This window comes from Zootoca vivipara, chromosome 13 (assembly GCF_965207765.1).
Source record: "Zootoca vivipara chromosome 13, rZooViv2.hap1.1, whole genome shotgun sequence".
NCBI lineage: Eukaryota > Metazoa > Chordata > Lepidosauria > Squamata > Lacertidae > Zootoca > Zootoca vivipara.
In genome coordinates, this window is record NC_142596.1 from 9,541,492 (window position 1) to 9,567,803 (window position 26,312).

Below are 26,312 nucleotides of genomic sequence, written 5' to 3' on the forward strand. Positions count from 1 at the left end.
ACCACAGTCATCTTGCTTCACGTAAAATGGAGTCTCTCCTTCATGTGGTGTCTTTAGGATATATGGTTTTATTTCCGCATGCAGTCAAACCCTGGTTCCTGAACGGCTCCATTTTGGAACGCCAAAAACCCAGAAGTAAATGCTCTGGTTTTCGAATGTTTTTCGGAAGCCAAACGTCTGACGCAGCTTCCACTTGAGTGCAGGAAGCTCTTCCAAACAAACAGAAGCCACATCTCGGCTGTCGAACATTTCAGAAGTTGAGCGGGCTTCCAGAATGGATTATGTTCTACAACCGAGGTTTGACTGTATATACAAACTGAGCATAGGAGGGAGGGGCTCACAGCATTAACACCCCAACAGCTTTACCCTCACAGATATAGGGTCCCAGGTTTTGTAGGGGACCTGGGGTTTCATCCAGACTCATAAGGAAACCTGGTGCATTTGTAACACATCGTAACACCTGGCTGATGGCAAGGACCTCAGTATACTGTAACTCCAAATTGACATCTCTTGCATCAACAAAAGGTGGTCTATTTGCAGGGATTGTTCAACCTGCTGTTTGTTGTTGTTTTTTAAGGTTCTAACCTTTAATAACTGATTAATCAATTATAAGCTTTTTCAGCCAACTGAAAAGGCATCTGCAAGTCATCAGGAAACACATTTGTTTGTTTGCTGGCTTTGTTTTTGCATACCAGCTGGTTTTCAGGACAGTTAGCAACCTGGTAAACAATAAAAACAAAACAGTATAAAAATACCGTGAATGGACAGTTGAAAAAAAACAACAGGCTGCTTACAGTCAGAGTATAACCAGTATAATTAAAGGACATGGCTAACTTAAAGGTAAAGGTAAAGGGACCCCTGACTGTTAGGTCTAGTCACAGACATCTCTGGGGTTGCAGCGCTCATCTCGCTTTATTGGCCAAGGGAGCCAGCGTACAGCTTCCGGGTCATGTAGCCAGCATGACTAAGCTGCTTCTGGCGAACCAGAGCAGTGCACAGAAATGCCGTTTACCTTACCACCAGAGCGGTACCTATTTATCTACTTGCACTTTGACATGCTTTCAAACTGCTAGGTTGGCAGGAGCAGGGACCGAGCAACGGGAGCTCACCCTGTCACGGGGAATCGAACCGCCAACCTTCTGATCGGCAAGCCCTAGGCTCTGTGGTTTAGATCACAGTGCCACCTGCGTCTATGGCTAACTTAGATGCATTCATTTCAGGTCTGAGTAGAACTTTGTTGGACCCAATTCATTACAGTCAGAAATAAACAGGGCAGCTCTGTCCATGTCTGCTTATTTTATATGGCTGGTTGTAAGTGATCTGCCTTGCTCTTTAATAATTGTGCTATGAATATGCATTTGTTTTAACTGTAACCCTCTCCCAAATTATAACTGCAATGAAGAGCAGGTCATCACAAGAGACCCTAAACCAGAGGAAAAACCTACGCCCATGTACCCAACATCTTCAACAATCGGGAATCAAGTACAGTGGTACCTCGACAACCGAACGACTCGACTTCCGAAGGTTTTGACTTCCAAAGTCGACAACCCCGGAAGTCTTTTCGCCGCGTGCGCCCTGTGTGCATGTTCTGCGCCTGCACAGAAGCGTGAAATCGCATTTCGTGCATGCGCAGAATGGGCGCTTCGACAACTGAAGACTTCGACTTACGAAGACGGCCGTGGAATGGATCATCTTCGTAAGTCGAGGTACCACTCGACCAACCACAATTGGTTCCAGGGAGCTGGTCGCTCCCCATGTTGGTCGCTCCCCAAGTTGGTCGCTCCCCATGTTGGTCGCTCCCCATGTTGGTCGCTCCCCATGTTGGTCGCTCCCCAAGGCACGCTTCTGCGCGTGCGCGAAGCGCCGATAGAGCGCTTCTGCACATGCGCACACTGCGCAGGTCGTTTCTGCGCATCCGAGCGCCGTGGAACCCGGATGTAAACACTTCTGGGTCCGCGGTTGCTCCCCGAGGCAGTCGGAAACTGAGGTACCACTATATTGATGGGCTTCTTCTTTCGCCTCATTGTAACCACCAACACAGCACAGTACACGGCCACCAACATACCTGAAGCCCTGCAACTATTGGAAAACCTCAGACTCGACTCTCCGCCAGAATGGCAACCAACAGACCCACCAATTGACAGTCATGACGAAACAACAGCAAGCGACTGGACAGCAGTCAAGAGGAAGAAGATCGCAGAAACGACACAACAACGCAAACCAGTACAGTCAAGCACCACTCACAGAACTGTCCCACCAAACATACAACACAGGGCGGCAAACCAACCTCAGCTAAACCAACATAACACAGATTGACAACCTTGCAACAACAAGCCCAGCTGAATGAAGCATCCGGAAACCATCTCAAACCAATAGACTGGTGACACACACACACCCGCCGCCTTTTCCTCTCCTCTCATGTCATCAATATTGCCAGCACCACCATTATCCCCCCTGCCTCGTCCTCCACGGAGATCACCCACTCCCACCCCTACCCCAATACCAACCCAGACGATACCAAATCATACTCCCCACTCCCCAACCACCCCAACAACACACACACTCAGCCCCCCACTCCAAGGACTGAAGAAGAAGAAGAAGAAGAAGAAGAAGAAGAAGAAGAAGAAGAAGAGGAGGAGGAGGAGGAGGAGGAGGAGGAGGAGGAGGAGGAGGAGGAGGAGGAGGAGGAGGAGTTTGGATTTGATACCCCGCTTTATCACTACCCTAAGGAGTCTCAAAGCGGCTAGCATTCTCCTTTCCCTTCCTCCCCCACAACAAACACTCTGTGAGGTGAGTGAGGCTGAGAGACTTCAGAGAAGTGTGACCAACCCAAGGTCACCCAGCAGCTGCATGTGGAGGAGCGGGGAAGTCTACCGCTCTTAAGCACTACACCACACATACAAAAATAGACACACACCCCACCAACCTCTCCGTCTCCTCCTTCCACACAAAGGCAAAGAACAAAATAAGCAGGAAAACAAAGGAAAAGGAAAACAAAAGAAAGAAAGAAAGAAAGAAAGAAAGAAAGAAAGAAAGAAAGAAAGAAAGAAAGAAAGCAATCTCAACTAAAACAATACTCCCAACCTCAATAAAACAAATCAACAAACAGGCTAAAATCTAGTTAGAGATACTTGCTTGCGTGCCCAGGACACTCTCATGGCAACTTGCTCTCGCCGAGGCTCCCCGGCCGGGTCCCGCCGTGCCGAGCCTCACACGGCCACCGCCGCCACCCTCCTTCCCCGCCCACCCACGTTAGCAGCCACTGCGGCGGGAAGAGTTTGCGGCACTTTCCCCCACACCACCGCCTCTCTTTCCTCGGCCAGCCCCCTCAAGTGCCGGCGCTGCCGTTGCGGCTGCAGGGAGCTCCGGCGCTGCCAGGCAGGAGCTCGCCTCACGTGAGGGGAGCCTTTGCCTCAGAGGGGAAAGGCGGGAAGAGAAAACGCAAAGAAGGTAAGAGGTCTCCGCACGGTGGAGGAGGAGGAGAGGGTAAGGGAGTGCGGGGGTACCTTCCTTCCTTCTCTCTCTCTCTCTCTCAGAGACACTTGGATACAACCACAACGCCCCCCGCGGCCACTGCGCCGCCCGACGACAATGAGGAGGAGCCCGGTCCGGCTCCCGCAGCCACCGCCGCAGCCCTGGAGCCCGATGCCGCCATCTTAGTCCGCCTCCACCTCCTCCTCACAACCCTCCCTGGCCGTGGGGCATGACGGGAGAGCAAGTTTGTTTACTTGCATTCCCGGTGTGCCCCACGGCCAAGCGCAGAAAGGGAGGGAAGGCTGTGGCCCTGCCGCTCCTCTCACATATGTTCTAGTGCCCGTTTAACGGGCTCAATGACACTAGTTTTAAATAAAAGCACACATTCTACTCATGTAAAAACACCAGGCAGGCCCCACAAATAACCCAGAGATGCATTTTAAATAAAAGGATACATTCTAGCCGTGTAAAAAAACAACGCTGATTCCCGGACCATCCACGAGCCGGATTGAGAAGGCGGTTGGGCCGCATCTGGCCCCCGGGCCTTAGGTTGCCTACCCCTGCCCTAGGCCACCACCAACCTCTCTCACCACCAAGGAAACACAACAAGTGGATAGCAAGAGAACCCATACAAGTGATGCTGACACAAAACCCCACGCATACACTAAGCGGAAGAATAGATGCCCGATCCCACCCCAATCACTATTTCCCCCTCCCCCCTCCCCCCTCTTTTCTTCCCAACCTAATACTGCACATAACAATAATGTCTCGCAACAAATGAAACCGATCTGTAAAAAAAAACAGATCTTGAAAAAAAGAGACAACGCACGTATTTTTGTGAACTGAGGAATCTTTAATAAAAACATGAAGTGCAGGTAAGAAATGCAGTAAATGAATAACAATAGAATAAATACTCAAGAGTAAGCTCCATTGGTTTCAACTGGACTTGCTCCCAGGTAAGTGTGCCTAGGACAGCAGTTGATTAAGGTTGCAAATCTATGCGTGATTACTAGGGGAGTAAGCCCAATAGAACACAGCAACATTTACTTTTGAGCAAGCCTTAATGGGATTACACTGGAAATTGCAGTTCAGGCTCAGAGCTTAAAAGCTCAAAATGCCCAGGAGAACAGACAGGTCTACTTCTGGCACCAAAAAAAATGACAGCAAAGTGAGTGCCAAGACCAGGCAAGCCTCTTTGGGGAGGGAGGTCCTTAAAAGGGGTGTTGCCATGGATTAAAAGGGCTATGCACAACCCATGACCATATCCCTGATCAGATCAACTCTTCCCTTGGGCCAGCCCAGGGACCCACCACCCACCACCCACCGTGGATCTGGCCTGCCTGAATCAATTAAGGGGGTGGTACTAGGGACGCAGGTGGCGCTGTGGGTTAAACCACAGAGCCTAGGGCTTGCTGATCAGAAGGTCAGCGGTTCAAATCCCTGCGATGGGGTGAGCTCCCGTTGCTCGGTCCCAGCTCCTGCCAACCTAGCAGTTCGAAAGCACATCAAAGTGCAAGTAGATAAATAGGGACCGCTACAGCGGGAAGGTAAACGGCGTTTCCGTGTGCTGCTCTGGTTTGCCAGAAGTGGCTTAGTCATGCTGGCCACATGACCTGGAAGATATACGCCGGCTCCCTTGGCCAATAAAGCGAGATGAGCACACAACCCCAGAGTCGGTCACGACTGGACCTAATGGTCAGGGGTCCCTTTACCTTTACTAATGTTCATAATTTTAAAACACTGATTAAACAAAAAGTGGGGGGGAGGGGCGGGAGAGGAGATGCTGTGTGAAAACAGCATCCCAAAATGCAAAATCCCATACAACAATGTGCATATTGGGAGGAATTTGCATTGGAATGCTGCTGAATTTTTAATAATAATAATAATAATAATAATAATAATAATAATAGCAGCAAACTGGTGTGGAAATGTGAAGATCTGAAGACTGGAAAGATGAGAATCTGAGAGAACTGAAATGGACAAGTTTGCCCCTCCCTAGGAGGCACTTTCAATTACGTTTTGTAGATGTCACAGGCAGAAGCCCGCCAGGCCGTTCTACATGCTTTCCATTCATCTAGTGCTCCTGAGATTAGACAGTAATCCTCCCCCCCCCCCCCCCGCTCTCCACCGCCTGCCCTCCCCAAGAAAGAACAGCCAAGTTCCCAAGCTGCAGGGCCTGGGAAAGCAGGTCAGGGCAGAGACAGTCAGGAATGAGTAGAATGCAGTGGCCCAATTCAGCACATTCCTCTCGGAGTTAACCCCTTGAAAGGAGCAGGAGAGGACACAACTCTGGTTTTATGTATAATCTCCAAAGCCATACCTCTGTAACTGAATGTTTTAGGTCAGCAACGAGCGATCTGTGGCCCTACATCCTTGTGCAAATCAATTGAAACAAAGTCGGCATGTTCGAAGGTCACAGGGAGAGAAGCTTCGTGATTGCCACATTCATCAGTCTGTCAAGCACCCACAGAAGATGATGTTTTGGGGGTGCTTCTCAGTTATTATGGTGTCAGAAGCCTGCAGCCAATAGAAGGAATGATGCGCTCGCCACAATATATTGAGGTTCTACGAAAGAGAGTTATTCCAGAGCTGGAAAAGAGGTATCCTGACGGTACTGGGATATTGCAGCAGGACCTAGCCCCCTGTCACACATCGAAAGTGGTAATTCGTGGCAGAGCAGCAAATGCAGGTACTTGATTGGCCAGGGAATTCCCCAGACGTAAATCCCACTGAGAATTTGTGGGCTATATGCAAAATATGTACAGATGCAGCAGAACTCCCAACTCAGATGAATCCCCAGCAGCACGGTCAGTAAGGATTTCAAAAGAGGCCGACTGCTGGATCAGGCCCCGTTCTCAGAGTGGCCAACCAGATGCCTCTTCTGGGAAGCCCACAAGCAGGATATGAGCACAACAGCATTCTCCCCACGTGTGTTTCCCAGCAACTGTTGTTTAGAGACCTCCTACTGGAGCTGGATTGTACCCAGCATGACTAGTAGGCACTGACATTGCCTCTCTAAAAGGGGATGGGAAGATGTGGTGCTAATGGCTTGCGTGTTAAGCACACTGCTTTATGGAAGTGAGTCATGTGTTGGAGGGAATGTTCTTTCATATGTTCTTTCTACTTGTAAAAGAATGTTCTTTCTACTTGTAAAAGGGTAGAAGGGTATTGGGAAATGATCCATAATGAATCGGGGGGGGGGAGTTTAAAATTACTTTCCCCCCCCAAAAAAAACCAGAGTCCTTCCTGTTGGGGATAATTCAGACTGAAACTCCCTAGTGTTGAAAAAAAAAATTATGTATGCAACAACTGTGGCCCGTGTTTTGTTAGGCCAAAAATGGAAAACAAGCGAGGTCCCAATCAAAGAAGATTGGCAACTTAAACTGATGGAATATGCACAGCTTGCAGACTTAATGTATCAAATAAGAGAACGAGAAGAACATACGTTTAGAGAAGATTGGAAAACGTTTATTGAATATGTGGGAAATAATTGTGGGCAGCTGAAAACTCTGACAGTATTAAGATAAATTCAACAGTGTAAATAAGTTTTGATGGATGCAATAATGGAATACTGAATGGTATAGTTTTTTTTTTTGTAAAATATGCATGGATTTATGATATGTAAAATGAACCATGGAAAGAGAAGAAGGGAAGTCATGGATATCTTAAGGATGTAAAATGAGTATTTTAAATTGTAAAACAGAAATTTTAATTTTATGTGAGGGGTGGGAAACGGGGAATCCCTTACACCCAGCCTGAAGATCAAGCAAGAAAGGAGAGCAGGAGGGCCCTTGAAATTGCTCATCAACCATCATGTGGAAGATGGAGCAGGCTTGTTTCTGCTGCTCTAGAGGGTATGACCTGAACCAATGGCTTCAAGTTACAAGAAAAGAGATTCTGACTAAATGTTAGGAGAACTTTAAGGCAGTAAGAGCTGTTCAGCCATGGAATGGACTCCCTTGGAAGATGGGGAACCCTTCATCACTGGAATTTTTAAAGAAGAAGTTGGAGGGTGGTCATCTGTCAGGGGTGCTTTACTTGTGATTCCTGCATTGAAGAGGGTTGGACTAGATGGCCCTCAGGGTTCCCACTGACCCTACCACTCTAGGATTTTGTGATTCATGCAGTCAGCTGCTAGCCTACTTTGGTGTTTGGTGTATGACATGCTGTTGTCCTCAAGAGGTTTAGGCTTTTTGTGTGGGGAAGAGCTGTGACTCAATGGCATAGCGTCTGCTTGGCTGGCAGGAGGCTCCAGGTTCCTCTCTCCAAGGTAGGACTTTGAGAAACTCAAATCGAAAACCTTCAGAAAACAGCTTCCAGTTGACAATGCTGAGCTGATTAGCCAAAAAGGAAAAAACAGGGTCAAATGTTTGTTGGAAATGGAAGGGAAAAGAAGGCACCTTTTATCATATGTCATATGTGGTCGACATGTAAGGTAGTAAAATAATTTTGGGAAATGATTTATAATGAGTTGAAAAAAAATGTTTAAAATAACTTTTTCTATTTAAAAACAAAACAAAAAACTTAAGCTTTACTTTTAGGAATTCTAGGTGCCGGAATCCCGAGAGAGCAGAAAATACTATTTATGTATGCAACCACGGCTGCACGGATGTTATTGGCCCAGAGATGTAAAGAAGATAAAGTCCCTACCAGAGAAGAATGGTAGATTAAATTAATGGATTATGCCGAACTGGCAAAAATGACCGGAAGAATCAGAAATCAGGAAGACCAAGATGTTAATAAGATATAGTGAAAATGTATAATTAATCTTAAAAAACATTGTAAACAGTTTAAACCAGTGCTTTTTTCTGGGGGGATGCAGGGGGACACATACCCCTAAACATTTTGTGAGTCTAAGTTTGGCCTTATTGAGGGGCAGTATTTCAACATGAGTAAGAGAATGAGAGTACCCCCGAAACATTTTTTAAGGAAAAAAAGCACTGATTAAATCCATTAGTAGGACTGGGATAATAATTGTAGTTTAATGGTGAATTTTGGACATAATGGAGATATAAAAGATATGGATTATTATAAAAGATGCAGGCGGAAATGATTAATAATAGGGCCCACAAAGGGGAGGAGGGAAGTCTAGGAGATTCTTTATGGAATCATGTTTGTTTGTTTTTTGTTGTACATTGGATATGGGATTGTAAAACTTTGATCTGAAAACCAAATAAACAGTTTTTTAAAAAAGACAATGCTGAGCTGGACGAACCAGTATAAGGTCGCTTCCTACGCTTTCCAGTCACAGTGTGTACAGTACACTGGAATCCCACACGCCAGACAGCCTCCCGGTGGACAGCAGGAGTTTTGCTAATCTAATAAACTCCAAACTACCGCTAAGTGGCAGTCAAGGACAAGCTATCGCCGGCAATTTAGTTGATTTGTTAAACAGCAGCTATTCTAGCAGGAAGGCAGGCGAACCTCTTAGCTTAATGGAAGGTGGATAAACATTACTGGATAAAAACCCTCCCAAGTGTCCCGCAACAGCCCCAGCATGTGATTCATTACGCTGACCTCCAGCAGCGACGGAAGAGACTTCCACGGAAGAGACTTCCACGGTGATTTCAAGCACTCACATTGCTTTGCAGACGAAGCTGTGTTGCAATCCTTACAAGCAGCCTGTAAAAGTAAGCATAGCTGCCAAGTTCTCCCTTTTTTTAAGGGAAATTCCCTTATGCTGAATAGGCTTCCTCACGAGAAAAGGGAAAACTTGGCAGCTATGGGTAAGTCAGCTTTATTTCCGTCTTGCGCAGTTCAGGAAATAGCACCCCAAAATGGTTTCCAGAAGCAATAATCGAGATTATCATTATTTTGCTGCTCAATGTGCAAACGTTTTAAAATGAACATCCATGCTTAAAACACACAATAAAACTGGGGTGAGGAACATAATGTCCAAGAGCCGAAAGTGGCCCTCCATTCCTATCTGGCCCCCAGAACTCTTTCCCTACCACACCACCCTCTCATCACCAGCCCTGCTTCACACCCTCCTTGTGTGTTTTTGCCTGGCTGAAAGGTGCCCTTGAACTCTGATCATGCCTCTTGCTTGCTTGCCTGGATGGAGGATAGGCAGCATGCACAGAAACGATGGTACTCTAAGTGTGCAAGGGAAAATTTACATTAGTTGCTCCACCCACTTTGGCCTTCCGTAGGTTGTAGAGAATGGAATGTGGTCCCTGCGCTGAAAAATATTGCAAGAAAATGGATTGTGCAGTTCATTTGGCGAGAATGCAACAAGAAAATAGATTGCGCAGTTCATTTGGCGAGGAGCCGCTTCCACCAACTTAAAGCAAACAGAAGACAGATCTGCATATCCAAAGTTTTTATTTTCCTTTCCAGAGAGATGGGTAGTACTTCAGAGGATGGGTAGTACTGGACGTCCCAGTGCATTGTAAACATGCCAGCTCTTTACCTCGCACCCCTTGTGCCTTCAAGAGCCACATGCCCAGCAGGAATTCACTATGCGGTTTGCCCTGGCACCAAGATGCAATTCTCATGAAGAGCTTTACCTGCTGATGTTCTGCTGTAGCCTGCAGATCTGGCACCCAAAGAGAGAGCACAGCCTGCAGCTGTGAGCCACTCGGAAGGGATGCCAGCCCAGACGCTTGAGCTAGGGTAGGGATTTGGCAGGGCCAGAGGCAGAGTTAGGGCAGAGTTGCAAGTTCCACTGCATCTAGCTCTTTGCCCTACACTCTTACTTCATTTCCATTCCTTGATTCTTTCTTCCCTCTGTATGCACTCGTTTATGGAAAGAGTCACAATAGACCTGTATTCGTTTTGCTGTTATGCTTTATTGTACCGTTTAGATCAGACATCCCCAAACTTCGGCCCTCCAGATGTTTTGGACTACAATTTCCATCATCCCTGACCACTGGTCCTGTTAGCTAGGGATCATGGGAGTTGTAGGCCAAAACATCTGGAGGGCCGCAGTTTGGGGATGCCTGGTTTAGATCATACAATATTTAATAAGATACATATATATCATCATAAGCAGATTTTGTCTTCCAATACAGTACATCGGGCACGCCAACTCCAGGGTATGCCCAATGTACATTAGTCCCCTTGAAATCTTTGGGCAAGGTTGTTGATGGTGCTTGTGACACAGCACAGAGAAATTAGAGTTCCTCCTTGTTTCGAGGGAAGGGGGAGATGTTTGCTGGCTGACTTTGTAGTGATTTGAGACAATAATTTGGGACAATGTTTACATCTGTTTGCATAATTTCTTCATTAAGTGCGAGAGAGAAGGCTAAATGGATGTCTAGCAGCCCCCCTCCCAGGGCCCGAAATGGGGGATTGTGTGGTCTCCAAAAGCTGACCGATCGTCAAATGATTTATATCTGTGGAAATACAGTTCATTTACATTGCAATATGCAAACAGAATGCCCTAACATCAAAGACAGACTTGGACAACAGCCCGGATGGGAATACAGTAACTTAACAACTTAACGACATGGGAGTTGCTGAGTCATTAAACTTTAAATGAAGACTTGGATAACAGCCCGGATTGGGAGACTGGAATGAAGACAGGAGAAGCTGCGCTGGCAACCAGACAGTTGGAAAAATATATATTTACAAATAAAGCTGTGCTCAATGGATGTAAGGATATATGATTTTGGACATGAATGAGAATCGCATAGCCAGGGATGGCGAACTTTAAAGCGATAAAATCGGGATGTGGAAAATAGGAGAACAGAAGAAGGCAAGAATGAAACATGAGAGATGTTCAAGAGGTCCAGACTGTGGGAAGCCCAGGGGAAAAAATTAATAATTTGGACTATAATTTGGTTTTTTCTTTTTTTTAGTTTATTGTTTTTAATTGGAATATGATTATATGTTAATTGGCTGTTTGTATTGGACCCAGGTGGCGCTGTGGGTTAAACCACTGAGCCTAGGGCTTGCTGATCAGAAGGTCGGCGGTTCAAATCCCTGTGACGGGGTGAGCTCCCGTTGCTTGGTCCCAGCTCCTGCCAACCTAGCAGTTCGAAAGCACGTCAAAATGCAAGTAGATAAATAGGAACCGCTACAGCGGGAAAGTAAACGGCGTTTCCATGTGCTGCTCTGGTTTGCCAGAAGTGGCTTTGTCATGCTGGCCACATGACCTGGAAGCTATACGCCGGCTCCCTCGGCCAATAATGCGAGATGAGCGCGCAACCCCAGAGTCGGTCACGACTGGACCTAATGGTCAGGGGTCCCTTTACCTTTACCTATTGGAAAATAAATAAAAATGATTTTTTTAAAAAGAAATCATTGGGCAAGGGGCTGGACCTCCTCAATATGTGATGTCACACACACACACAGCACTGGCCTTCTGGCACAACCCTGCTGACAAGTCCAGTGTGCCTTCCTGTCTGATACTGGCACTCTGGGTCGCAGCAGAGTGCCGAAAGTCCAGCACTTTGGCGTGACCCTGTTTATGAACCCAGCACGCTTTCCCATCTCATCAGAGGTCATGCCAGAGTGCCAAAGATCTGACACAATCCTTTGAGGGGCCCCCGCAATATTGGGCGCACCTCAGTGCCTCTGCAGTACATCACGTTTAACTCCCCTTCTTCCCCTTTTCTCTTTTAATTTGGTCATTTGTCTAACTGTCCTGCAAAAGAGAAACCTGATCAAAGCATATCTGCTGCTAAAAGCCTATGCCAGCATTTCGCAACCACTGTTCCGCGGCACACTAGTGTGCCGCGAGACGCTGGCTGGTGTGCCGCGAGGTGCGGCGACGAGAAGGGCGATTTGCATTGTCACGTGCCTGGCGGCCACCAATAAACAGCGCTAACCCGCCGGAAAGCAATATTTCTCCTCCTCTTTCCCAAAGCTCAGTGCAAACGAGCCTGGCGGCCGCCAATACTAAACACTTACCTACCAGAAAGCAGTATTTGGCAAGTGTTTCTTACAGTCATAATTATAATATAGGGCGGCACAGAGTTAAATTTTTTAACTTTTTTAATGGTGGTGTGCCTCGTGATTTTTTTCACGGAACAAGTGTGCCGTGGCCCAAAAAAGGTTGAGAAACACTGGCCTATGCTCAACAATTTTTTAAAAGAAAAATCTTACCCATGCATAATCACTTCTGTGTCACTTTTGCTTGTTTTGCAAGTAGTAACTTCTTACGCTACAATTCTATTGTAGGCCTTATATAAACTTTTTCTAGAAGAGTTTGGATTTGATATCCTGCTTTATCACTACCCGAAGGAGTCTCAAAGCGGCTAACAATCTCCTTTTCCCCTCCTCCCCCACAACAAACACTCTGTGAGGTGAGTGGACTGAGAGACTTCAAAGAAGTGTGACGAGCCCAAGGTCACCCAGCAGCTGCATGTGGAGGAGCGGAGACGCGAACCCGGTTCCCCAGATTACAAGTCTGCGGCTCTTAACCACTACACCACACTGGCTCCCAACTTCTACCTTTAAGTTCATTGATTTATCAACCATATGTAGTATAATTCTAGTATTGCGCTATAGGCAATTATCAACACAAACAAGTGCTCATGGAAGAATGGCAACCAATATGACCTTGGCTTTCAGCACTTCAGCAGTGGAAGGAAAACGTGTGTAGATTCCGCTGAAAAGATAAGAGAGCTCTGGTTCCCAAAGTTTAAGGTCAGAGAGTAGTTGTGAGGTTCTAGAGCAGGATTTTAACTTATCTGGGAGACCACTGTAAGCAGATGAAAACATTAACACTTGTAATGTAGCAAATATTATGGACAAAATGGACTGGCATAAAATATAGATAACTGAATAATATGCAGTTGAAAAGGTTGACAATATGACCCCTGGAGGGGAAGGTGGGAAGTCCAGAGATTCAGAGAAATCTCTAAATAGGGATACTGCTGAACTACAATTCTGATCAGCCCTACCAAGCACAGTCAATGGCCAGGTATGTTAGTTGTTGCAATTCAACCTTGTGCACTGGCAAACCACAGAAGACCATTATGGTTCTGAGGAGTTTTAGGTGACACACAGCAATGCTCCTTCATGCCTAGATATCTTGTGACACCGGGGACCTTTAAGTAGTTAATTCTGTTTCTCTCATTATTCTATAAAATGCTATTCTCTCAACGTTACTTACATATCAAGATGGCAGCACCTGGGAATTTTAATCTCTCAGATAAGCCCCTAGCAGGATCTTACAGTCCCACCTGGCAGAAAGCATATGGATGAATGCTGGCTACATGCCAAGTGCTAAGTAGTTCTTTGCCTTACAAGAATGTATAAACATCAGGTTGCTGAACAATAACCTGAATACCAGGTGTGAATTATGTCAACCTAACAGTATATAAATCTGAAGAACACCTCTTGTCAGGTAGAACCTCAGTGCAGGCTAGATTTGGAAAGTGATGTGTGCTGGACAAGCTTCAAGAGTCCATTGGTCTCGGGGCTCCCAGCAACCAAAGGGAAGGCAGCAAGAAAAATATAGCTTTTTTAACTTTCTTTCCACTATTAAGAGATCATTGGGGGGTTTGGGCTGGGTGTTCATCAGTATGCGGATGATACCCAGCTCTACCTCTCTTTCAAATCAGAACCAGTGAAGGCGGTGAAGGTCCTGTGTGAGTGTCTGGAGGCGGTTGGAGGATGGATGGCGGCTAACAGATTGAGATTGAATCCTGATAAGACAGAGGTACTGTTTGTGGGAGACAGGAGGCGGGCAGGTGTGGAGGACTCCCTGGTGGCAACTGTGCCCCTGAACTGTGCCCCTGAATGACCAGGTGTGCAGCCTGGGCATCATTTTGGATTCACAGCTGTCCATGGAGGCGCAGGTCAATTCTGTGTCCAGGGCAGCTGTCTATCAGCTCCATCTGGTACACAGGCTGAGACCCTACCTGCCTGCAGACTGTCTCGCCAGAGTGGTGCATGCTCTACTTATCTCTCACTTGGACTACTGCAATGCGCTCTACGTGGGGCTACCTTTGAAGGTGACCCGGAAACTACAACTAACCCAGAATGCGGCAGCTAGACTGGTGACTGGGAGCGGCCGCCGAGACCACATAACACCGGTCCTGAAATACCTACATTGGCTCCCAGTACGTTTCCGAGCACAATTCAAAGTGTTGGTGTTGACCTTTAAAGCCCTAAACGGCCTCGGTCCGGTATACCTGAAGGAGAGTCTCCACCCCCATCGTTCTGCCCGGACACTGAGGTCCAGTGCCGAGGGTCTTCTGGCAGTTCCCTCGCTGCGAAAAGCCAAGTTACAGGGAACCAGGCAGAGGGCCTTCTCGGTAGTGGCAACCACGCTGTGGAATGCCCTCCCACCAGAGGTCAAAGAGAACAACAATTACCAGACCTTTAGAAGGCATCTCAAGGCAGCCCTGTTCAGGGAAGCTTTTAATGTTTGATTTCTGTATTTTAATGTTTTGTTGAAAGCCGCCCAGAGTGGCTGGGGGAACCCGGCCAGATGGGCGGGGTATAAATAATATATATTATTATTATTATTATTATTATTATTATTATACAATATATTCAGCTTTCACCCAATCTGCGTGTTCAGAAATAACCTCTGCTCAGAAAATTATGGAGGGCCAAGGGTTCCCCATACCTGTTCAGGGGGTGCATCTTGGAAAAATATTAACCTCTTATGACTGTAGAAAGAGAATAATCCCCTCTCCTTTTGCTCATGCTCGATTTAAACTATCTTATTTCAACTACCTCCAGAGATCACTTGGACACTGTTTAAACTACAAGCCTATCCACACAAGAATTACCAACAGTGGAAGATTGGCAAATGAAGATGGACTTTATGGAACTGGCTGAACTGATTGGGAGACTTTGTGACCAGGGAGAAGAGTCGGTGGAAGAAGATTGGAAGAAATTTTAAGTATATTTTAAAAAGAATAGTAATATTTGATTGGTTTGAATTAGACTTGGAAGTTGGTACAGGCTGTAGGGAGGAAAAAATGTTTAGTATTTTAGGATTTTTAGGTATAGAAGTATGAAAAAAAGAGAAGGTATGATAAAAATTAGATTGGAATATGAGTGAAATCGTGATATAGAAATTGCTAGGGATGATTTATAGCAGGCATCCCCAAACTGCGGCCCTCCAGATGTTTTGTCCTACAACTCCCATGATCCCTAGCTAACAGGACCAGTGGTCGGGGAAGATGGGAATTGTAGTCCAAAACATCTGGAGGGCCGAAGTTTGGGGATGCCTGATTTATAGTGAAGCACAGTTAGGGGGAACTTGAAGAAGTCACCAGAATGTTAAGAAGTAAGATTTGTAAGTTTGAAATGTTTGTAATTTTTATTTTGTCTTTTCTTATTGTTGTATTTTTCTCTGTTTATTATTGTGTTGTTTTGTATTGTTTTTATGTTGTGTGTTGAAATTTTAAATGAATAAATAATTGGGGGGGAGAATAAACTACAAGGCTACCCATTCAAGAGGTCCCCTAGGTTGGACAACACCGAGGTGCACAGATTCTCATCCTTGCATCCTTTCAAGGTCAACAAAATAAAGCTCGGCCATAGATACTTGGCTCTAGTGACTTCAGCCATTGAGTCATGTTACTGCATTTGTAGACTCTAGAGAATGGAGCTACCACAGTGTTCTTTAGGGAGGGGAGGAAGTTGTCAGGGCTACCACACACTTTTTAGACATGGCACAGATGCCCATGCATCTCTTAGCATTACATTCAGACATCGCTTTTTTGGCCTACAACTCCCATGATCCCTAGCTAACAGGACCAGTGGTCAGGGATGATGGGAATTGTAGTCCAAAACATCTGGAGGGCCGAAGTTTGGGGGTGCCTGCTGTAGACCAACAGCTTCTTGGGGGGCACCATCCCATTGGCTATCCCTGCCTTTATTACATACAGAATAAGACTTCTTCCATTACAGAATAAGACTGCAAGTCACAGTCAAGTCCGCCCATTTTTATTTTTATTTTATTTTACACAGCCTTTCAAGAAAGCTCTGAGATTGGAGTAGAATTGGAGCGGCTCTTTTTCTTGCAGGCAACGAAATATCCCAGAATCCCCAATGTCAAAGCTAGGAAGGCAGTTGCTATGGACAGCCCTGCCAATGTCAACAGAGACATCTCATGGGTACCTGAGAAAGAGAAGTGGAGATTGAATTTGGGCCCTTCTGCATGAAGAGCATGTTCACTACCATACAGCTATGCAATTTACACGTTTCTGCTCCGTGGAAGTGTCATTATTTGCCAGGTGGAACATCGCCATCATCCAATTACACATTGCAGCCCATCATTGAGGACAGTTCTTCTGGATCTGATATTACATGACCTGAAGAGGCCACATTCACCCACCACATGGTGAAGACAGATGGTCATGGGCTAAACCACCTCTCTTCCCAGGAAGAAGTCATTCCAGTGGAGCCCAACTGATTTACGACTCCAGGTAGCTGCAGTCTCCCACCCCACAAGACTTGCAAGGTCACACCTGCTTACTCTCCTGGCTAGGTACAACTGTCAAATCACTCTAATATGGTTAACATAGCTGCCTTGGAACATACACAGCTGCTTCATGTCACCTTGGAACTAGGAGTCCATCCAAGGCTACAACCCTAACCAAAGTTAGCTGGAGGTACACTCCAATGAACTCCATGGGATCGACTTCTGAGTAGACATGGTTAGAATTGCACTGTATGATGCCTTACAGTATACAAGGTGAGACTATTTATCTGGCCTACTATCACCTACCATGGGCAAAAAGATTGCAGGGGGTTGAATTAGATGCCCCTAACTCTATGATTCTATGACTGCCAGCTCTCTAAGTGCCAGGCAGAGTCCTTTTTTAGCCCTACCTAGAGATGCAAGGGGTCGAACAGCAGACTTTCTGCATGCAAAAAATGCCACCCAAAACTGCAGCCTTACCTTCTCCCATTGCCCCCACAGTTCTTTGGTTTTCAGGAAGATGCCCCAAACTCTTTGGGGCACCCAGGACAACCGGTCCTATCACCACGTCAGCCTCTGCTCTTCCCACTGAAGAGTCACCTGCAAAAGCATGAAAGCCTAGAAACTTATTTTCATCAGGTTTGAGTTAAGCTCCTTTTAACACATTTCCTCCTATGGGACAATTATAGCGCAATCTAGACACTGACGATGCAGAGGGTTTGGTGGCAGCAGGTGGGGGTGGGAACAGGATGAGCTCTAATGGGATTAAGTCCCAGGAGGAGGGTAGTTGTTGGCTGAACGTTAGGAGAAACATCTTGGATGGCAAGAGCAGTAGACTGGAACCAATTGCCTTTCTGTCCTCTGAAAAATTGGAGCCAATAGGAAGCTTTTTTGACCCATGCCTAATTGCTATGCAAGAAGCAAGGCCTCGTGTCCTGGAGTCACACACACACACCAGTTCCAGTCCAGTCACTCTGGACACCGAATTTACCATGCATAATAACAGGAGCAAGGGACCCAGGTGGCGCTGTGGGTTAAACCACTGAGCCTAGGGCTTGCTGATCAGAAGGTCGGCGGTTCGAATCCCTGCAATGGGGTGAGCTCCCGTTGCTTGGTCCCAGCTCCTGCCCACCTAGCAGTTCAGAAGCACATCAAAGTGCAAGCAGATAAATAGGGACCGCTCCAGCGGGAAGGTAAACAGCGTTTCCGTGCGCTGCTCTGGTTCGCCAGAAGCAGCTTTGTCATGCTGGCCACATGACCTGGAAGCTGTCTGCGGACAAACACCAGCTCCCTCGGCCTATAGAGCGAGATGAGCGCCGCAACCCCAGAGTCGGACACGACTGGACCTGATGGTCAGGGGCCCCTTTACCTTTACCTTTAATAACAGGAGCATCTCTCTGGAAGCGTCCTCTTGTCTCTCTCCACCAGGGATCCATCCTTCCAGGTGGCATACAGTTCCTCCTTTCACAGCAGCTGCAGATGTCTGCAGCACCTTCAATGGGAGTCCAGCTGCAGCGAAAGTGGGGTATAGGAATCACTCCTCCCGTGGTGGACATGCCCCCAAGTAAAGAGCTTCTGGGATAAGACTTATAATGAATTGAAGAAAGTGTTGAAAAACACGTTTGTTAAGAAACCAGAAGCTTTTGTACTTGGGATAATTAGGGAAAGATACTACATTTTTTCTGTATGCCACAACAGCAGCTAGAATTGTATTAGCAAGGAATTGGGAAACTGAAGAAATACCGATGGTGGACGACTGGCAGATGAAGCTGATAGAATTTATGGAACTGTCCGAGTTGACCAGGAGACTCCGGGACCAGGGGGAAGAATCAATGGAAGAAGATTGGAAGAAATTTGAAATTTATTTTGAGAAGAATTGTAAGATTAGTAGTATCTAGCAAAGGATTTGGAAGTAAAAGGAGGTTGTAGAAGAGAGTTAGATAAGTGTATTATGTATTAAGATTTAGTTAAGTGGTATTATGTTATTGTAAGTTTAAGATTTAATCAAAATAGAATTATATTTTGAGATAAGTATAAGTGATTCATTGTATTGTTAAGGTATTATGAGAATTATTAGATTTAGAAAATTATTAAAAAGATTGGAATCAAGATTTGGAAAGTGCTAAGGAAGTGAAATATAGAAACGTAGCTGGGAGGGAATGGAGGAAGCCAAGAGAGATACGTAATATAACATAGTTTGAAAATATTGTTGTTCTTGTTGTATTGTATTGTACTGTATTATTTATTTTTGTTTGTTTTGCTTTATGCTTAGTTTGTTATGTTATGTTATGTTTTTGTTTATATATATATATACATACATATAGGAATCACTCCTCCCATGCTGCTCTCAGCTTCTCAGACAGCCCCGCCCTCCACAGTTCTCATCTGCTTCCCTCACCTGTTCCTTGCTTTGTTGAAAGAGCAAGCCTTGTTCAGAGGACCAAGAGGCTGATCAGCTGCCGTGACTTTCAAGTGGCAAGTGATGTAGACCTGGAGAAAGTAAGGGGGGAGAAAGTAAGGGGGGAACTCCAAAAAAAGACCATTGGACTTTCCAGCATTGCAGCCTATTGAGCAACTCAGTGCTCTCCAAATGCCAAAGTGTTGGTGCTGACCTTTAAAGCCCTAAACGGCCTCGGTCCTGTATACCTGAAGGAGCGTCTCCACCCCATCGTTCTGCCCGGACACTGAGGTCCAGCACCGAGGGCCTTCTGGCGGTTCCCTCACTGTGAGAAGCAAAGCTACAGGGAACCAGGCAGAGGGCCTTCTTGGTAGTGGCACCCGCCCTGTGGAACGCCCTTCAGGGAGATGAACAACTACCTGACATTTAGAAAATACCTAAAGGCAGCCCTGTTTAGGGAAGTTTTTAATCTGTGATATTTTAATGTGTGTTGGAAGCCGCCCAGAGTGGCGGGGGGGACCCAGCCAGATGGGCGGGGTATAAATAATATATTATTGTTATTGTTATTATTGGGCTCCAGGTCCCATCAGCCCCAGCCAGCATGACCAATGGTCAGGGATAATGAGAGTTCTAGTCCACAGATTCCCACACACTCCTGCTCAAACAACTCTGTCACAGTGGCTTTACAAGTCCAATGAGCTAGTTCTATTTTATTTATATATTGAATTTATATACCATCCTATTCCCAGAGGTGTCAGGGTAGTTCACAGAACAAAATCAAAATATAAAACCACAAAATAGATAATCAAAATAAAAACAACAACCTAATAGAAGGCTAAAAACACAGCTGTACAATGCAGCCTCTCTAGCCATCAAAGTACAGGAGGCACAGGGAAGTTAGCCAGTTGTTGGCCCTTGGGAAGCCCTGTGCAAGGGGCTTTTGCAGGGATTGACAGTCAGCTGACTGGCATTGCCTGCAAAGCCCCTTTCATCCATACCCTGGTTTTCCTGTAGGTAGGGATGGAGAAGAAATTCAATTCTATACACATTCAAAGCCAAATCTTCCAAATTTTCTCGCCCCTAAATAATATGAGAACTGAAATGCAGCTATCCTTCAAAGTCTGCACCGATTTGAAAGTTTGCAATGCAGTTCTCCTAGAATCATAGAACTGTAGAGCTGGGAGGAACCACGGGGGTCATCTAGTCCAACCCCCTGCAATGCAGGAATCTTTTGCCCAATGTGGGGCTCAAACCCCCAACCCTGAATTTGAGTCTCCTGCTCTACCAACTGAGCTATCGCAGCTGACAATAATTACAAAATTGCACACATTAAGGAAAGCAGATTTAAAAAACCGAGATATTAATGTAAACAACATACAAGAAAGCATTGTGGTATGGGAATGTCCTTGCAAGAATGTATATGTTAGTCAAAACTGCATATAAAATGTATTTATTACAATAAATTCACACTAAAATACTGGTGAACTTTAATGAGGATTTTTTTTTAATGCCAATTGCTGCAAAATGTGCCAGATCAGGAAGCTTGCTGTGTTTAGTAATGTCTTACCAAGCCTCCATTATCTCCTGCAAACTGGAAGGCATCAACTGTGAACTGGAGAGAATCTTGCCTGCGTCTTGGGGACACAAAGGCTGAACTGGAGTCATCTGATCTCCCATCAACCAGGCATCTAAGAAAAAAAACATACGGTTACCAACATTGCCCCAGTAGTTGACAGCCAAATAAATGCAACCCAGAGATCCTGGCAAGAAAGGCATACCGTACTTACCCATTGAAGTCAATTATAGCATATCTGGGAGAAGAGTCTCTGTCTGGGCTCAGCGTGGCCACACAGTTGTCAACGAAGAGCCTCAGAACCACATGGTTCTCAGTGTTGACATCAGCCTGGATGTGCATGGCATCTCCCAGTTGATACCTGTTAATGCTTCTCTCTGCACTCCAGTCATCTAGAAGGCAAGCCTTATCTTAATACAGGGATGGAGTAGTACAGGTGCCCTGACCTGAAACACCTGGAATCTCGCATTGCTCAGATATTGGGGTAGCCCACTGTACAAAAGTTAAGATTTATATTCATTACTCCACACTTTTGCCTCTTGAAGGCAATGCATCCCTTGGATTGAAAAAAGGTTCCCCATCCCGACTTACGAAGTGGATGGTATTTCCCCCAAGGCTGCCACCTACCATTCATCAGACGCAACGAGAAGGCCAACCTGGCTTCTGCAGAAATGGTAGAGCTGAAAGGAATCCACGTTGGCCTGATGGACTTGCTGCTCACATTGTCTTTCCTGAAAGGGACAGTCTTCACTGATCAACCAGTTCTCCAAGGAACAGTCATTGGGAAGTTGCGATCAGAGAACAAAGAGCCACTCACCTCGGATAGTGACATTCAATAGGAACTTCAGCTGGGCTGGTCCTGATGATTTGAGAGTTACTTCCAGGATTAGGACTATAGTAGAGCTTTATGCTATAGATAAGAGAGTCTGGAGTCATCTGGAAGGAGAAGAGCAGTGGCAAATATAGATTCACAGCAGGCTTCATCAACCTGGTGCTCTCCAGATGTTATGGACTAAAATTCCCATCATCTGCACTAGGTGGGGTTGATGGGAGTTGGGAGTCCACCACATCTGGAGGGCGCCAGGGTAGAGAAGGCTGCTCAAACTATTGTTGGTTCATATAAACACATCATATTCCTAGAAATAAATGCCACCTTAAAAATATGGACTTGACCCTTGGATCTCTCCCAACTCTACAGTTCTATTATCATTCCATTGCTAGTCTCAAGACATATTCCCTATTAAGCGTAGGGAGGTGCAATCAGCCCAGAGGGATGCCCCCTCCATTATCTGTTATAATGTAGGAGGATAGTGAGGGACCATGCAGAGGTGGCCTTGGGCAGGGTTTAGCACATTGGCACAAAGAACCTAGGACCACCAGACAAATGGCATACACATCTGAAAAGCACAAGTTGTCTTGTGTAGGCTTCAAAAAGTGGTACATGAATTTTATAGAGTTTTTAGAATTTTATAGACAACCAAATTTCATCCTCACAACAATTCTGATGTACTGGTAGTTATTTGTTTAGTTTGTCACCCAATGCAAAACATCTCCAGGTACAGTTTTTAAAAACCCACCAGGTTTAATGATGGCAGCAGCACACAAACAAAAATCCCGTACCACAGAAAATGGCAGATGACTTGCCTAAGGTAATCAGCCAGCTTCTTGAGTGAGTGGGGATTTGAACTCGGGTCTTGCCCGTCTTAGCTGAACATAATAGCAGTCACTACCTAGGCTCAACCATCATTAAACCATCAGCTTTCTGCATTCATTTCTCTCTAAGAAGGTCCTTCTCCCACACTGGGGTGCAAGTCATAGGAAGAGAAACTTTTGACTATTTTTAGAGAAGGAAACAAATGTTTTATTTGCCGACCTCACATAATAACCACTCCTATCCTTTTCGTTTTGAGAAGTTTCCATTGAATGGAGGATTCTAAAACAAGGTATTGCACAAAGTATTGCTAGTTCAGGTTCCCAACCTGTCATCACATTGCTTTCTCAGATAGTTGCTCCATTTCTTACCTTTAAAGGTAAAGGTAAAGGACCCCTGGCAGTTAAGTCCAGTCACAAACGACTCTGGGGTTGTGGCGCTCATCTCACTTTACAGGCCGAGGGAGCCAGCGTTTGTCCGCAGACAGTTTTTCCAGGTCATGTGGCCAGCAGGACTAAACCGCTTCTGGCGAAACCAGAGCAGAGCACGGAAATGCCATTTACCTTCCTGCCAGAGCGGTTCCTATTTATCTACTTGCACTTTGACGTGCTTTCGAACTGCTAGGTTGGCAGGAGCTGGAACCAAGCAACGGGAGCTCACCCCGTCGCGGGGATTTGAACCGCCGACCTTCTGATTGGCAAGTTCAAGAGGCTCAGTGGTTTAGACCACAGCGCCACACCCGCATCTCTTTTCTCACCTTTACCTACCCCAGAAAAACAACAACACATTACCAAGCATTTTACAGTCCCAGGGTTCATTAAAGCATTTATATTTCTGCAAATGTTAGGGGTTCCCCCAAAGCTATCAATATCTCCCTCTCATCTTTTTAACCACATAAACAGTAGCCACAGCTGGAGCATCAGAAATATGAGGAGTCTTTTCACCCCCATTTTACTTCTTCACCCATTAGGCTTTCCTTGTTACTTTAGAACAACTAAAAGGAGCTCAAGGAGCTCAAGAAAGCTCATGCATTTTATCTGTTCACCTTACCTGTAAGATGCTGCCACACTCATGGAGCCCCACTTCAAAGACCACCAAATTCTCTGCATTGTCAAGGGATGTGTGCTGGCAACCAAGAGAGCCCAGGATCAGGTCCGCAGCTTGGATGAGCCTCCCCGTCCCAAACAGGTCCCTGTTCACAGTTACGACCACCTGAGCCTCCAGGCAACGCACAGTCACGGGAGTCAGGAGGGATAAAGCCCTCGGCTGGGAAACGTCCACCCAAGCCCAGGGTGAAGACCGAGACAAGACTGAGCCGCGAGCCTGTACCGCTGGAGGAACAGTCCTGGAAGGAGATCTCCAAACCAGATCATCCCCAGACAACTCCCAAGGGCCTGCAATGCCCACCACACTAATTACTACACACAACAGCACACCGCTAACAGAAGCTAACAGTCCCATTCTGACTGCAAAATTAAACCACCACCACTGTGCCCCAAAGAGGACCAAGGCAGGAGAGGAAGGTTTTAAATGCTGCAGATCCAGCCCCTTCACAGCTGCCTGTAAGTACCGGTAGCCTTGCCTCCCCTGCCAGCCAGCTGTAGAGAATGAATAAAAGCAATGAGCCTCAGCTGGAGACAACCCAGCCTTGACTCACTGGGACTTCATTCTTTTTTTTTTAAATAAAAACAAACAGCACCTTTATTGAAAGTTCAAAAAGTACATAATTATATGTGCACTAAACATGATAAGATGTAAATAAGAGAGAGAGAGAGAGAGAGAGAGAGAGAGAGAGAGAGAGAGAGAGAGAGAGAGAGAGAGAGAGAGAGAGAAACAGAAGCCATGTAGAAGGGGAAATAAGGGAGGAGGGAGGGAACCCAAAACTGGGTGTTTTACAAGGTTGTTGTTATTGTACTGCACCAGATCTTAACCTATTCCAGTATTTGTAAGAATGGATTCCAAATATCACTGAATTTGTCCATGGCAAGTCTGCATTTATATGCAAGTTGTTCATATGTTGCAAGTTTGTATATAAGTCTTCAATCCAATTGTAGAAGGGGCTTTATCCTGAAAACACTTAGCCTAAGGGCACTTCTGGGTGCTTTTGCTCTCGACTGCCACACATTTGTACATAGCTCTGAATAGACTCTCCAAAAGGTGAGGACCCTGATCACACAGGCACAGAGCAGGTGGAGTTCAGGGGGTTGGACTAGCTGACCCTTGGAGTCCCTTCCAACTCTACAATTTATGATACAATTATTTAGACTTCATAGTTGAACTATATTGGGTATTTCACACCCAATAATAATCTACCTGTGTTCTCCGTGTTGCTGCATGCAATAATGCATGAACAAGAGCTTTTGATTTAGTAAGTAAAACTTTTAAAACTTACTCAACAGTGTGTGGCCTGTGCTTTGCTAGAGGGGTAGAGAGTGGGGGCAAGACCTACCGGTATAAGCAGATTAAACACGATCTGCAAAAGTGTTTTAACAACGTATATTCCACACAATGCTGCTGGTTAACTCTAATAGTGCTTTTAACTTTGCTGGAAGTTATCTCCCACCGAAGAGTGTGCTTTGAATCTAGATGCTTAGCTGATCCTTTTGTTAATTGCCCACACACGGCTCAGATCTATTTTCCACTCCCACAATTTGTACTTTCATTATGCAGTCCACTGTGCTTGTATTGACTTTTATTGGGCTGCGACTCCCATAAATTGCTGTTCATTCAACTGTTTTCACGCCAAGCAAATCATTGCTGGAAGCAGAGTCGATGTGGTGGTTTAGAGAAGTACATTTTATCTTACTACATAGGTTTATATTAGAAACCCTTTCATCAACAAAAATGCATGGATTTACTATAATTTTTATAATAATAATTTTATTATTTATACCCCACCCATCTGGCTGGGTTTCCCCAGCCACCCTGGGTGGCTTACAGCATATAAAAATATGGTAAAACATTAGACATAAAAAAAAATCACGATACAGAGTTGCCTCCAGGTGTCTTCTAAAAGTCAGATACAGTGGTACCTCAACTCACGAATTTAATGCGTTCCGAACACACATTTGTAAGTCGAAAAAAATTGCAAGTCGAATCCCATAGGAATGCATTGGGAGAAAAAATTCCTAAGTCGAAGCAACCCTATCTAAAAATTCGTAGGTTGAAAAAATCCTATCTAAACCGCATCCAATATGGCGGGCGGAGCTTCCTTCATAAGTAGAAACATTCGTAAGTAGAGTTATTCGTAAATCGAGGTACCACTGTAGTTGTTCATTTCCTTGACATCTGATGGGAGGGCGTTCCACAGAGTGGGCACCACTACCAAGAAGGCCCTCTGCCCCCATTATAATGCCCCCCACCACCACCACACTTACATGCCCCTTAAAGGGAAACCATGTACAGAACCTCCTTTATGTTACCCCCCCCCCATCTGACAAGATCACAAAGGAAGCATACATGGTATGGCAGCACACAGCTTGAGCTGACCCCTCCCAATGACCCAACTACTCCAGCTTCCTGTTCTCACAGTAGCTGACCAGATACCTGTGGGAACAGATATTCAGGGGCATCCCACTTCTGGCAGTGGAGGGAAGACGTAGCCTTGTCTTCCATGAATTTGCCTTTTTATGATTTTCACTTTTATACATTTCAATAAATTTTCATTCTTTTATTAGAAGTTTGTTCTCTTTGTTATTTTTCCAGTAAGTTTTGCCATTTCTGCATAATCCATAAGTTTTTGTATCCATTCTTCTTTCGCTGAGATTTCTTTCCATTTTTGGGCGAGTAACATTCTTGCCGCTGTAGTCACATACATGAATTCATTTCTATACAGTTTAGAAGGAATTCCAAGAATTTGCTTAATCCTCTTTCAAAGCTG

General features: G+C 45.5%; 1 protein-coding gene across 1 annotated transcript; it reads right to left on the reverse strand.

The window, feature by feature from the left end:
* Positions 1–16,310: 16,310 nt before the first annotated feature.
* Positions 16,311–23,903, reverse strand: LOC118092458 (zona pellucida sperm-binding protein 3-like). Its single transcript, XM_088656656.1, has 9 exons — positions 23,483–23,903; positions 21,599–21,717; positions 21,409–21,512; positions 20,996–21,173; positions 20,776–20,896; positions 19,209–19,300; positions 18,180–18,319; positions 17,291–17,410; positions 16,311–16,506 (listed from the first exon to the last, which is right to left on the reverse strand). The coding sequence occupies exons 1-9, from the start codon at positions 23,891–23,893 to the stop codon at positions 16,361–16,363; spliced, it is 1,431 nt and encodes a 476-aa protein (XP_088512782.1). The 5' UTR covers positions 23,894–23,903; the 3' UTR covers positions 16,311–16,360.
* Between the last annotated feature and the right edge of the window lie 2,409 nt (positions 23,904–26,312).